At 38.3% G+C, this 12,800-nt stretch overlaps 1 protein-coding gene across 27 annotated transcripts in view; it reads left to right on the top strand.

Annotated features, from left to right (window-relative positions):
* Window positions 1-12,800, top strand: part of PCNT (pericentrin) — a 97,782-nt gene that overhangs the window by 67,038 nt on the left and 17,944 nt on the right. For 24 of the 27 annotated variants that reach the window (XR_005861545.2, XM_040703995.2, XM_040703994.2 and 21 more), the window contains 7 exons: window positions 163-1,275; window positions 5,229-5,744; window positions 7,240-7,339; window positions 7,707-7,861; window positions 9,140-9,337; window positions 10,492-10,687; window positions 11,295-11,517. Coding sequence is in view for 26 of the 27 variants with exons in the window: in XM_040703995.2 (XP_040559929.1) it covers window positions 163-1,275; window positions 5,229-5,744; window positions 7,240-7,339; window positions 7,707-7,861; window positions 9,140-9,337; window positions 10,492-10,687; window positions 11,295-11,517 (2,501 nt within the window). In the remaining variant the exon portion in view is untranslated. The remainder of the gene's footprint in view (window positions 1-162; window positions 1,276-5,228; window positions 5,745-7,239; window positions 7,340-7,706; window positions 7,862-9,139; window positions 9,338-10,491; window positions 10,688-11,294; window positions 11,518-12,800) is intronic. The other 3 variants (XM_015289223.4, XM_040703981.2, XM_040703973.2) reach the window with 1 other exon arrangement.

The following is a 12,800-nucleotide window of genomic DNA, read 5'->3' as shown; positions in this document are numbered from 1 at the left end:
AGATATTAGCTATCCACCTGAAATCTACAATTCTTCCTGCTGTCACATTTATGATTTAATGCCTATCCAATTTAAAGAAATTAAAAACAGTAGTTTGAATTCTACATGCAATAGTAATTCTGCCTACATACTTTAGTATTTCAACCTTATCCTTTTGTTCAGGTTGTGGAAGACCAAAAATCTGAAATTGAAGAACTCAGGTCTGTTATTGAGTACCTTCGTGGTGACCAGGAACGGCTGTGTAAGGACAAAGATGAAGAGGTAGAGCAACTTCACGAAGTAATTGAGAAGCTCCAAAAAGAGTTGGCACAAATTGGACCAGTATGTCATGAAGTTAGTGACAACCAAGGTGACATTTTTCAATTTGGATTGGAAAAGTCAGTGGAAAACCTGCAGAAGGAGTTGAAAAAGGGATTGATAGATTGTCAGGGTGATACTGATCTAGATGGAAGAAATGCATTGCTACTCTGCAAGGTGAGGGAACTTGAAGAAGATCTAGAGTTTGCCTCAGCTGCTAAAAAAGATCTGCAGCAGCAGTTGGAAGAGAAAGAATCACAGTTCAAAATGGAAGTGGAAATTTTAGAGAAAAAATGCCAAAATTTACAGGAATCATCAAGGCAGCACTTTGCAGAGCTAAACACTCTGAGATTACAGTACCATGCACTTCAGGAAGAGTACAGCCTTCTCCAAACACATATTTCTCAGAGAGAATTGGAAGCAAGGATTGCTTCTTCTTGTGTTCAGGAACTCAAAGATAGTATGAAAGAGAGGGAAGTGAGTATTCTTGGAAAAGATAGCCAGATACAGGCAATGGCACATCAAAGAGAAGCTGATGAAGGTGAATTGCGGTACTTAACAGAACAGGCATCAGATCTTGAAACTGAGTTGAAAAAGAGAGATGCAAGTCAGGCTCAAGATGTTCATAGTCCTGAGTTAGAAGTTTCTAGACTTGATTTGCATGTGCAAGCAATGAATCAGAAAGAAGTATCTAAGCAGAGAGAAATTGATGAATTGCAAGGTAGCACAACAAAATTGAAAGATCAAATCAAGATATACACAAAAGAGCTTGAAGCCTTACATTTGGAAAGAGATGAACTTATTTCACAGTTGGAATTGTACAAGCCAAAGGAGCAGTGTGATAAAGAGAATGCTAACTGTCTTGAGCTGTTCTGCTGGGGACAAAGACAAGGCGAGGTCCTTAAGGAGGGAATGGAGGAGTTGGAATCACTGGAAACACATGTTGATCAGTCATTTGCTTCCCCAGCTGATAATCTGGTATGTGATTTTTTTTTTTTAATAGTGTCCTGATTTTGTTTTCAGTAAGCTGATTTTATGCGTTTCATAAAGCCTTAAAGTTTGTCTTCTTCAGTGCTGTAATAACAGAAATAAAAAAGCTGATTCCATGGCCTGTACTACAAAAGATTCTAAGAAAGAGTAAAGATGAATAATGCGGTATAAAAATGGCTATATTGTGTCAGTTTAAGGGTATGTTTTTGCATCATTTCTCCAGCAGTGACTAGAGAAAGATAATTTTATTAGCAACCTTTATTTACTCTGAACCATTTTATTTTCTTCAAATAACAAAACATGAGCTTTTATTAAATTGTTCAGCTTATGAAACAGTAGGATTCGCATGACTTGTTTTTCAGTGAGCTGTATTCATCTGTCATAAATTCATCTGTCACCAAATTACTGTCCACTGAGGCTGCCTTACACAGGTGATAAGTAAGAGAGCTTATGTCATGGGTGTCCAACCTTGTGGCTCGCCTGGGCCACACTGAGTGAACAGGAATTGTCTTGTACCATATATATAAAGGTCGCTTTGAAAGTCCTATTTATTTCCATGAAAGCTACAACTGGTACAAATAACACCTTTGATGGGGCAAATTCTCAGCTACAAAATACTATTTTTCACTAGTCACCACCATTAGCTATGCATTTTCACCATTGATGAACAAGAGTCTACATGCCACACTCATAAAAATATGTGCCAGCGAAGTGACCCACTGTTACCACTGCTGAAGCGCACCACCACTGCCTCACTGTGTTCGCACCCACAGTTTGGTCTCCATAAACATTCAGTAAGTGTCAATGAATGTCAATATGAGCCATTTTTTCCTCACAGTGGAATTAAATTCCACCCCTTTGCTTCATCTACACTTCCATGTCAAACACCATTTTGTCAGACGGCTGCTCTGCTACCATCTGTCACACAGCATCAAAATGTAGTGGACTATTGGTGGGAAGGTTCAACCTCTACTGCCACACCACCACCATCTGCCTCTTTTGTTGTGGGGCAACATCATGAAATAGGAGGCATTACTTTCAAAGCAGCCCTCATAAAATGTATAGTATAGCTCATGTGTATATAAGTAACAAAACTTATTTTGATGTTCAATTTTTTTTATTAAAACAAACAAACAAAAACCAAAAGCACAGAACTGGTGGGATATTTGACCCTCTTTTTATGAAAGTAATGTGTCAATCCCTGGTTTGATGGCAGTGGCTGCAATTCCTACTGAGCTCTCAAGGTGCTCATCAGATTTTTAATGAAATTTTACTCCTCCTGTATTTCATCTTTGACAACAGTTGTTCACAAATGTACGTACTGCCAAAAAGCAGTGATGTGAGTAAAGCATGACTGTGAAGAGAGGCATGATTTTCTTCCAGTAGGATAGAGCTTATAAAAGTAAAGTGACATAATCAGACTTTTGAGTTGAATATCTAATTTCAACTCTACACATTCCACTAGAAAATACCTAGGTGATGTATTTATGTTGATTGAGACTGTAGTTGCAAATATATCAAAAATGATTGAAACTTTATTGGAATGGAAAGCACAGCTGTATATTTTTCACTCTTGCACTTGGGCTGGGGCATTCCCAGGTGTTTACACAGACTAGGCAAAGAACCCCTCAAGAGCAGCCCTGTGGAGAAGGACTTGGGGGTCCTGGAAGATGAGAATCTGGACATGAGCCATCAGTGTGTGCTTGTAGCCCGGAAGGTCAACTGTGTTCTGGGCTGCATTAAAAAAAAGGGTAGCCAGGAGGGAGAAGGGGAGGTGATTGTCCCCCTCTACTCGGCTCTTGTGAGGCTTTATCTGCAGTACTGCGTCCACGCTTGGGGCCCCCAGTACAGGGAGGATGTGGAGCTCTTGGAGTGGGTCCAAAGGAAGGCCACTAAGATGATCAGAGGGCTGGAGCACGTCTCCTATGAGGAAAGGCTGAGGGAACTGGGATTGTTTAGCTTGGGGAAGAAGAGGCTCTGGGGAGACCTCATTGCCAACACTTGAAGGGAGCCTGTAAACAGGAGAGGGAATGGCTATTTACAAGGGTGGACAGTAACAGGACAAGGGGGAATGGTTTTAAACTGAGACAGGGGAAGTTTAGATTAGATATTAGGAGGAAGTTTTTTACTCAGAGGGTGGTGACACACTGGAACAGATTGCCCAAGGAGGTTGTGGATGCCCCATCCCTGGAGGCATTCAAGCCCAGGCTGGATGTGGCTCTGGGCAGCCTGGTCTGGTGGTTGGCAACCCTGCACATAGCAGGGGGGTTGAAACTAGATGATTGTTGTGGTCCGTTTCAACCCAGGCCATTCTGTGATTCCATGATTAGTCTCTTTCAAGTTGCAATAGATACCTAGTAGAAGCTGATAACTGACCTTCATGAGCTACTGATTTCTGGTGGAAATCACTTGTAGCAGCACTGCATTTTTCCTGTACTCCTACTGTGCAGAGTAGGAGTACAATTGCTTGATCTCACGTTAGTAATGATTACTTGCTACAAGTTTGTATTGGCAGAATATACTATTCAAGTTCAAACTGTCTTCATCATTTGTTTTGTTTATGATGTAAAATATTTACATGGTGTGAGGTGCGTGCACAACTTCAAAAACATGGTTGGCGTAGATACTATTTGAATGTAGAAAAAATACTTATTATGAGTATGGAAACTGCTCAAGGTGGTCTTTTTTCCTTTGGACTCAATGCAGGGAGCGTTAAAGTCTATAAATAATTCACAGAACAAAGATAATTTAATTATAAAGATGGCACTTCGTCAACAAGAGCTTAGTTCCGAATTAGGAATCTGTTAGGATTCAGTGAAGGGAGAACTGATAGAACTGTGGAAGATACTAAAGCATGCTGGAACTCTGAGGAAAGTTAAATGATTTAAAGTAGATTTGAAGTAGAAACTTGGTTTCTCAAATGTCTAAATTCTTGTATGTATGCCAGCATGTATACTTCCATGTTTAAGTGCTACTGGTAGTAGGGTAGGTTGAAGAGAGGTGGTCATCAAGGTTGGAGGATACATTGAGTGAAAGTAAGCAAATGAGTTGTCTTCAAGCATGTGTTATAATAGACCTGTTCATGTGGACCTAGGTCATCCTAGAATAAGGAAAACTACAGTATTTGATTTGTTCTATCAACTATTTAGGCAAGATAGCTGAGAGCTGGAGAAGAGGGAAAATAACAGTATTTAGGTGGTGCTTTTGTTCTAATATGAATTAGGTAAACGTCATTTGGGATGTGATGCTGAACCACTTAAGAGAAAATGACATAGTCATTGTTTAGAGTACCAAATCAGAAAGCTCTCATGGAATTAAACAGTTCTTTACTTAATCCTGAATAGTGAATTAAAGCTGGTTCAAAATGTTAACATTGAAGAGCCTTTATGTAGCAGTGGGTGTGACACACACAAATGCAGTGTTCTTAGAGGAGCAAAGAAACACCTTACAGTTAATCTTAGATTCAGAAGTGGAAGCAGTGAAAATTAGGAAATAAGTTAGCATGAAAGGTGGAAAAGCAGCAGAAAGGAGATAGTTCCTAGTTTCTTCTGAGTTGAAATGGCAGGTACAGGAGCCATCCATAGAACTACTCTTCCTAACTCTTTTTTCTGGTGTCCTGGGTCAGAAATTAGGTCTTAAGATAATTCAAGAGATTTTTCTAGTTAGATTTTGATTTTTTTTTTTTTTGAAGTAGGAAGATTATCTACAGAGCTACAAAGAATATCCTTTTTCTTGTGTGATGCAAAAGACAGCTCTTTGCCTGTTTAAAAAACCCAGGTTAGCTGGTGTGTAAACTGAAGTTTGGGATAATTTTTATATAAAATCTAGAAGTTATCATAGATTTGATTAATAAATCAGAGAGGAACTTCTAAATGTGTGTTTTACATTTCTAAAATCATATATAAATTCCATTGAACAATCAACATGTTATCTCATTGCAGGAAAAGGTTGCTTTGTTTGACTTCACTGCTCATGATATAAGTAAACAATCTCAGGTTAAGCAATCAGAAGAAAATATCTCAATTCAGAAATTGGACATGATCAACAGCTCTGAAGAACAGCAAACTTTGAAAAAGCATCACCATCAAACTCTCGATTCTCCAAAAATCATTGTGAATGCAGGCTGTACTGAAGGTACTCTTAAAAACTTCCAGGATTTCATTGTAGATGTGACTTCATGGGATTCGCCTGAGATTATGAGAAAACAAGATATAAGTATGGAACTTCCACCAGCGCTTAATCTGACACCCTTTTCAGAAGCTGAAAGTACAGGTCTTGAAATGGCGCACAGTAGGTCATCCCTGCAGGGTGATAATTCTGTTTTGTTGGGATTTTCTCACCTTTATGAAAATGGCAGTGAGGAAGCAGCAGGCAGAGCAGATGTAAAATCTCCAGTTTCCTCTGAAAGTATCTACTCTGGTGCTGATCGTGACCAAGATCTGAAGAAGACGACTTTGGTAAGTGGTATTTCATGTCTGATTTCCTTCAAATTATGCAAGACTGCTCAGTTTTGTCCTCCTAAATCAGTGCTGAGCCACTGGCTCTAAATAGTAGAAATTTATACACTGAGATGCTGTACAGTCTTGTTCTGGATGTACTATTATTATTCTCTCTCACTGTCAGATACCAGAGCAAACTCTGGACTGCACTTAAACGTTGTCTACCATAGCTTAGTAAGTGGAAAATTGTATTCCAAAATCTAAAATTGAATAATAAGTTGCTCACAGCATGCTTAGTGTCTTATAATCTTTATGCTGCCAATATGATATTGGTAAAAATACGGATATTGCTCTTGTGTTCTTAAAAGGCTTGTTGAGAGGCCTCTGCAAATCTTGATACTTTTTTGGTGAGGCTTCATTGAAGTAAGTGATAAATCTATGATAATGCTTCATGTGTAAGTAGGTAATTGAACTGGAAACTGTAAAACTTTGTTACCGTAATTCTCAGTTTACTGTAACATTTTTCCACTGGTGAGTAACTGTGTCATGGAGAGTTAGAAGACTTAAAATGGGAAAATAAATGCATCTGCACAGAAAAGCTCCTCTCGGAGACAGCCAAGGTTAGATTCAGCTCTGGAGCTAAGAGAAATGTATTTCTCTGACAAAGGACTGAACATTTGGGCTGGTTTGGACTTGCTGGCTCTGTGGAAGTTAGCATGGGTCTTAGTGTGGTAGTGCAGAAGGCCATTCTGTCAGAGGAGTTGGGAACCTGGTTTTCCAAAGTTCCCCTTTAGTGTTAAAAAAAAAAACAAAAACAAAAAAAAAAAAAAAAAACCAACAACAACAAAAAAAACCCAGGTTGGATGGATGCTGGCTGTACTGTGATTACAATTATATATTGAAGCTAAGCTTAATCCTATTTTATTTGAAAAGGACGAATCTTTTGGATGCTGACAGTATAACAGATGTTGTGTGACATTTGGCATTTTGGGAACCTCATCATGAGGTGTCCTTAATCTTAAGGCCACCGCTATACCCCAGAGACAAACTGAACAGGTTTCAGTAGAGCTGTGTTATTTTTCCTTGATTTGCATATTTCATCATTTACTGTGCAGTTTAAAGTATCTTTTTGTGCTACAGAAAAACGGTTTTCTTCTTGCAAATTGTAAAATGTATACAATATTTCTACTTCTTCCATTCTGTCACAGCTAAACCATATCTAGACAGAAATTATTACAGTGTTCCTCTTAAATTACAAATCATCTGAGACTAAACAAAAAATGCTTCTCTTTCAAAGACTGTTCTGTTTCTTAAGAGTATTGAAGGGGAGAAAAACTCAGGTGAAAAGGCTTTTGAGGAATACCAGTGGTGCGCTTGCTGTTGTATTTGCTGTAACTAACTTTCAAATCAAGTAGGCACTTGCGAAATTCAACACCAACAATAAAGTTACTGTAAATATAGAAACAGTGTCTGATTTCAGAAAACTAAATTAATGCGAAAAACTATTTCCAAGCAGATGAGCGGAACAGATAATCTAACTCCATCAGATTTGCAAGATGATGTAAGATCGGGAGCATCTGCCATAGATGTGATGAGCAATGGATGTGACAGCAGTGAGTTTAACTTTGTATATTCCTTTTACCTTCTGATAACTGGTATGAAAGCATACCATTTCCTCTATCCCCAATTTTCTTTTACTGTGCACCTTTCATTTGAAAGCTATTCCTTTCTTAGTTGGTTCAGAAATGTTTGTATATTCAAGCTAGTGGAAGCCTACTTTTTACGTTTTCATATGTACATGCTGGGAATGAGACATGGGAATTTAGTAAGTCCTGATTTAACAACTGCATCATCTCTGCGGCCAAAGGCAGCTTATGACCTTTTTACTTGTTTAAGTTGGTTGTCTTGTGCAGCTACGCAGGTTTCAAGTTCTCTTTGTGTTTGTAACCCCTGGGGTGGGGGAACTGTCTCTTTCTCTAGGTACCAGATCAAATTTGGAGGCTAAACTGAAGGAGCAGTTACAAACATCAGACCACTCGGATGCTAATTTCATGGCTTATCTGCAGTACTGTGGCATGTTTCCAGATATTATGGAATCAGTGAGAGAAAAGGAAATACTTTCACCACAACTAAAGGTAATATATAAATAATGTAAGCATACTAGTGAATTGAAACAGCCAAAATGAAATGCTGATATAGTGTTAACTGCTACATTTGCACTGTAAACTTTCTGTAATGGTTATAACCTCAAATTGAGGTAGGCTATAGGGAGTTCAATTGCAATAGTACTTGAAGAAACATGAGTGATGTTAAAGGAAAAGTAGTACACTTTCAGCATAGTAAGTGCTGCTTCCCCAGATGTCTAACAGAGACCTTCAGCTTACTCAGTAGATGAAGAAAGATCTGAAAAAAAGAGTTCTTAAACATTCAGTTGCTTTCACAGATCATCAATTATTACTGGAAGATCTGAGTGCACAGTCCAGTACTGAATGTTTAGTATGAACAATTTAGTGTGTTTCCATTGTTAATGTTTGCTGAAGGGTTGTAGCATGAAACATTACTTCTTGAAGTACTAATTATTTTGATTCCAGATGCGGAAAGGCAACTCAGGTTGATTAAAGTTAAGTCATTCAAAAAAGTGCAAAGAAAGTATATCAGTAGTTAAGGAAAAATACTGTGTTGTTGTTAAAGTGAGTAGCAAAAAGAAACAGCTCTGTGTTGAGGCTGAGGTATTTTTGGTTAGATGTAAGTAGAAAATGACTTAAATCTCCAGTGGCTTTTCCTGAAATGAGACATCTGTGCATTGGATAATAGCTTGTGAACAGGGAATTTATTTAAAAGAGATTATTTTGCTTGACAGTTGTAGGGAAAACAGACTTCACTGTGTAAATAAAGACTAATTATTTTGGGAGATACTATTTCTATGTAATCTGCTAGATCAAGCTAAGGTTGTCTAAATGCATAATTAAGTTTCCTGGTATCACTGGCATATAGTGACATGACTTGATAGAACATGGATAATTTTTCTATGAATAAGTACTTCAGAAAGAACAAAGATCGAGTATGGTCCTTTGGCTTAGTTGCATGTTTGCATGGTGGCATACACAGCAGTAGATACACTGGTCTAAGCTGCTGTTTGTGATTCAACATTTGTAGTATAACAACACTGATCTCAGTTGTTAGGAGATAGAGTCAGCAGTTACCAGAGAATGTTATGTAAGTGTGTGTACGTGTATTCTGATTTTACTGGGCACATTAAGTAGTGGAACAGAATTGCATGCCTTTATTGATATTACAACCTAGGACAACCTTCTTACTTTTGTTGCTTATTTCTATTGCATCCTACTCTTATGCTGTCAAGATGGTGATGCCTATTTCCTAATATTTAGTATTGTGGTTTTTTTCTTTCTCAGACTGTGCTGAAGTTGGTGTATGAAGAGAGCCACAAGATATTGGCTTTGTCAGAACATTCCTTTGGTTTTAGGGAGCTGAAAAATGTTCATCAGACCAAAGCACTGATGGAGGGATGGCAAAAAGAGGGCTTAGCCTTGCTGAATGCTATACAGTCACTGAAAGATTATCTTAGCAAGGTGGCAGATAGAGGAGATAAGGTAAGACAAGAAAGATGGCTTCCACCCTTTAAAAACTGCTTGACTTTTTTTGTACGTATATATGTGTGTATGTGCATACATTGTGTATATTATTACATGTGTTTACATATATATGTAGGAGGAACAAGAGGACTCATTCTGAGATTTGAAGAGGACTCTCAAATGCCTTGGGTCTGCTTAAATTTGTAGTAATGACTCAGTAATGACATCAAAGAGTAGGCCAGAGAGAGATCATATAGATGTTTGTTTGTTTTTTTTCTTTGTTGTTGTTTTGTTTTGTTTTGTTTTTTGTTTTCCCCAATAAAATCCAGCGCAGGAACATTTGAATTTTGCTATTGATGGGAGAGGAGAACTTCTGGAAGTACAGAGTATGTTTGAGAAGGAGAGAAACGTGTTGCAAATTGACCTGAAGTTTCACTTCTCCAATCCTGGGTCTGGTGATGAAGTTGCATTAGTGGAAAAATTGGTATATGTAGTGAAACAACAAGTTAAAAAGGCCTCTTAGTGTTATGCTCCTAAATCGTGTCTATTTCCTCATACTGAATTTTGAGGTTAGATCTGGGCATGGTTAGTGAGGTTAGATGAGGTTAGATATGGGCATATCATTATTTTAAAGGTTTATTAATTCTGTTGTTAAATCATGCCCTGTGTGCATTAATCTAGATTGTGTGGGATGACAAGGCTTTTATAGTCTGTGTTTTGGCACAGTTTTCTCAAACTCTTGTGTCTTGTGTTATAAAGCCTATTGATTATTTTCCCTGGAAGCCTGCAAAAAAGCAGTGACCAACAGACTGGGGTACGGGAAAGGAAATGCTTCATAAAAGAATTCTATCTGGAGCTTCACAAACATCTCTTGCAAGAAGTGTATCCTGAGCTGACTCCATATCTGTTTGGGCTTTTTTCATGATAGTGATTAGTTTCATCTTCAGTGTATAAACTATTATTAATAACTATTATGCTATTTGGAAGCTAGTAAAGTTGGGTCTTCTGTTACTTAATGTTAACTTTTTGAATTAAAATGATGTATGAACTTGGTCATTTGCATTTGCCTCTCTGTGTAATAGTTGTACACGTGAGGGGTTCTCTGGGATTTATCTTTGTAGAAGGAAACAAGAATAGACAGGTGGATTTAACAGGGCTTGGTTCTTTTTTAGGAGGAACAGAGGCAGATGGTTGTGGAGCACCTTTTCTCTTCGGACCGGAACAGCTTGCTCTCTGAGATACAGGAGCTTCGAGCTCAACTACGCATGACACATCTTCAGAACCAGGAGAAGCTACAACAGTTGCAGGAAACTCTTACTAGTGTAGAAGATCATGGGAGCAAACAAGAACACCAGCTTCGAAGGAAAGGTAATAATTGTCAGGTTCTTGTTTTCTGCTTTTCTATGTCAGTTCTTTATTTATTTATTTATTTATTTGCCTAGCAGATTAAAGGAAAAGAAAATACATACTGTTTTGCAAAGAAGCTGATGATAAACACTTCAGTTTAATTAGTGCACTTAGGAGTCCTGCTATTTTAGCAGGGTAAGAAGCAGGCCTTTTCTTCTTAGTCTGAATGTTGATGGTTTAGAAGAATCTGTGAAAAACAAAGGAGTTTCAAAAGAGCTCATGAAATATTTGTGCATATATATATTTATATATATATATATTTGATGTTAAATGAATGCTTTTTCTTAATGAGTTGTAGAATCTAATAGTAATGGGTGATATGCTGTACATCACAGTAGCTCATTTATTCTGATACAGCTTTTATATTATTCTTCCTTTGTCCACTAGCAGCAAAGCTGTAGCATATTTGTACATCTTTCTGCTTATTCATATCATATTTGAAAATAAACGAATTCTTCAGTCAAGAATACTTGAATGCAGCTCATTTTTTCTGCAATTGAACCAGTATGACTGATATATTGTCAAAATTTCTGTAATATGAATAACTGTTCATGTTTTCTTATCCTAGTTGAATTATTAGAATATAAGCTTCAGCAGGAAAAATGCATTGTAAGTGACCTGCATAGCACGCTGTCTGAGGAGCAGAAGAGAGCCTCTGAAACACGTGAACTCTTGAGTCAAGAAAAAGCAGCAGTTTCAACCCTGAAGTCAGATCTATATGAACGTAAGCAAGAGAATGAAAGGCTGAAAAAATCCCTAGAAGAGCATCAGAGAGAAATAAACAAGCTCTGGTGAGAAGTACTGTTTGTTTATTTAAATTTATTAACAAGTCTGAAAAAGCTTTATTCTTACTGAATCCACAAATAAACCTCTGTTATTTTTCATATATATATGTTAGTTTTTCATTCTTCAAAAATTTACACATTTACCTTCTCTGTAGCACTTACTTCCACAACCTTCTCAACAGTCAAGGCATATTGTATGGGCATAGTAAAAGTGATGAGATAATTGCCTCTTAACTACAGCCTTGTATCTGTCCCTCCTGTACCTCTGTGGGGGTTTAACACTACTAGATAGATCAGCTCCACCACATTAAGCTCTTGTTCTCTGTCCTCAGCAGAACAGGTGGAGAAAGTACGGTTAAAAAAGCTGTTGGGTTGAGATAAGAACAGGGAGATCTCTCACCAATTACCATCACTGTCAAAACAGATTCAGTATAAGAGAGAATAATGTAGTATAGTGCTTATTGCTGACAGACCTGAGCAGTGAGAAGAAAAAGTAAACGTCCCCCGTCCACATTCCTCTACCTCTTCTACCCAAAGTATTGGGGAGTGGAGGCTGCAGTCAGTCCCTAACACTCATCTGCTGCTTCTCCATGATCAGTCCCTTCCTCTGCTTTGTGTGGTGTCCCTTGCCCAAAATGCCGTTTTTCCCCAGCCGATCCTGCAAGGGCTTCCCTCGGTCTGCAGCTCTCCAAGCAGTGCCCCATCACTACTCTGTACCACAGGGCCTATCCCTCAATAGCACGCTGCTCCAACATGGGGCCTCACGGGTGACAGCTACCCCAGACCTTCTGCTGCAGTTGTCTCTTCCTTAAATCTGCCCCAGAGGCACACCCAACATCACTCATGGCTCAGGTCTGGCCAGCAGTGGGTCTCTTTTGAAGTAGCTGGAGATGGCTGTGATCTGACCTGGAGTAGTGCTGGGCTCTGCTCACAAAGGGCACTCCTGCAGCCGCTGCTACCAAAACCTTGCCATGCAAATCTAATGCATCTTTGCTATTCTGCTGTTCTTGTCTTGGTCTTCTGCTTGGCGCTTTTGTCTGTCTGTTATTTTGCTGTGTTCTGTTTATAGGTTTTTTCCCACCTTCTTCCTAGTGCATGCCAGTGGTTTTCTTTCCTTTCACAAGACGTGCATTTTGTTCTACCAAGATAGATTATTTATTCCTATATTTTAATAGTTATTTAATAGAATAGTTTTAGCTTTGCTTGCAGGATGAGAAACTGTTTTCAGTTACTAAATATTTGTGATTTGAAATGGACCCTATAAGAGGCCCTGTTAGGGAAGTAAATCT

Source organism: Gallus gallus, chromosome 7 (assembly GCF_016699485.2).
Source record: "Gallus gallus isolate bGalGal1 chromosome 7, bGalGal1.mat.broiler.GRCg7b, whole genome shotgun sequence".
Taxonomy (NCBI): Eukaryota; Metazoa; Chordata; class Aves; order Galliformes; family Phasianidae; genus Gallus; species Gallus gallus.
This window is presented reverse-complemented; position numbering and strand designations above follow the sequence as displayed.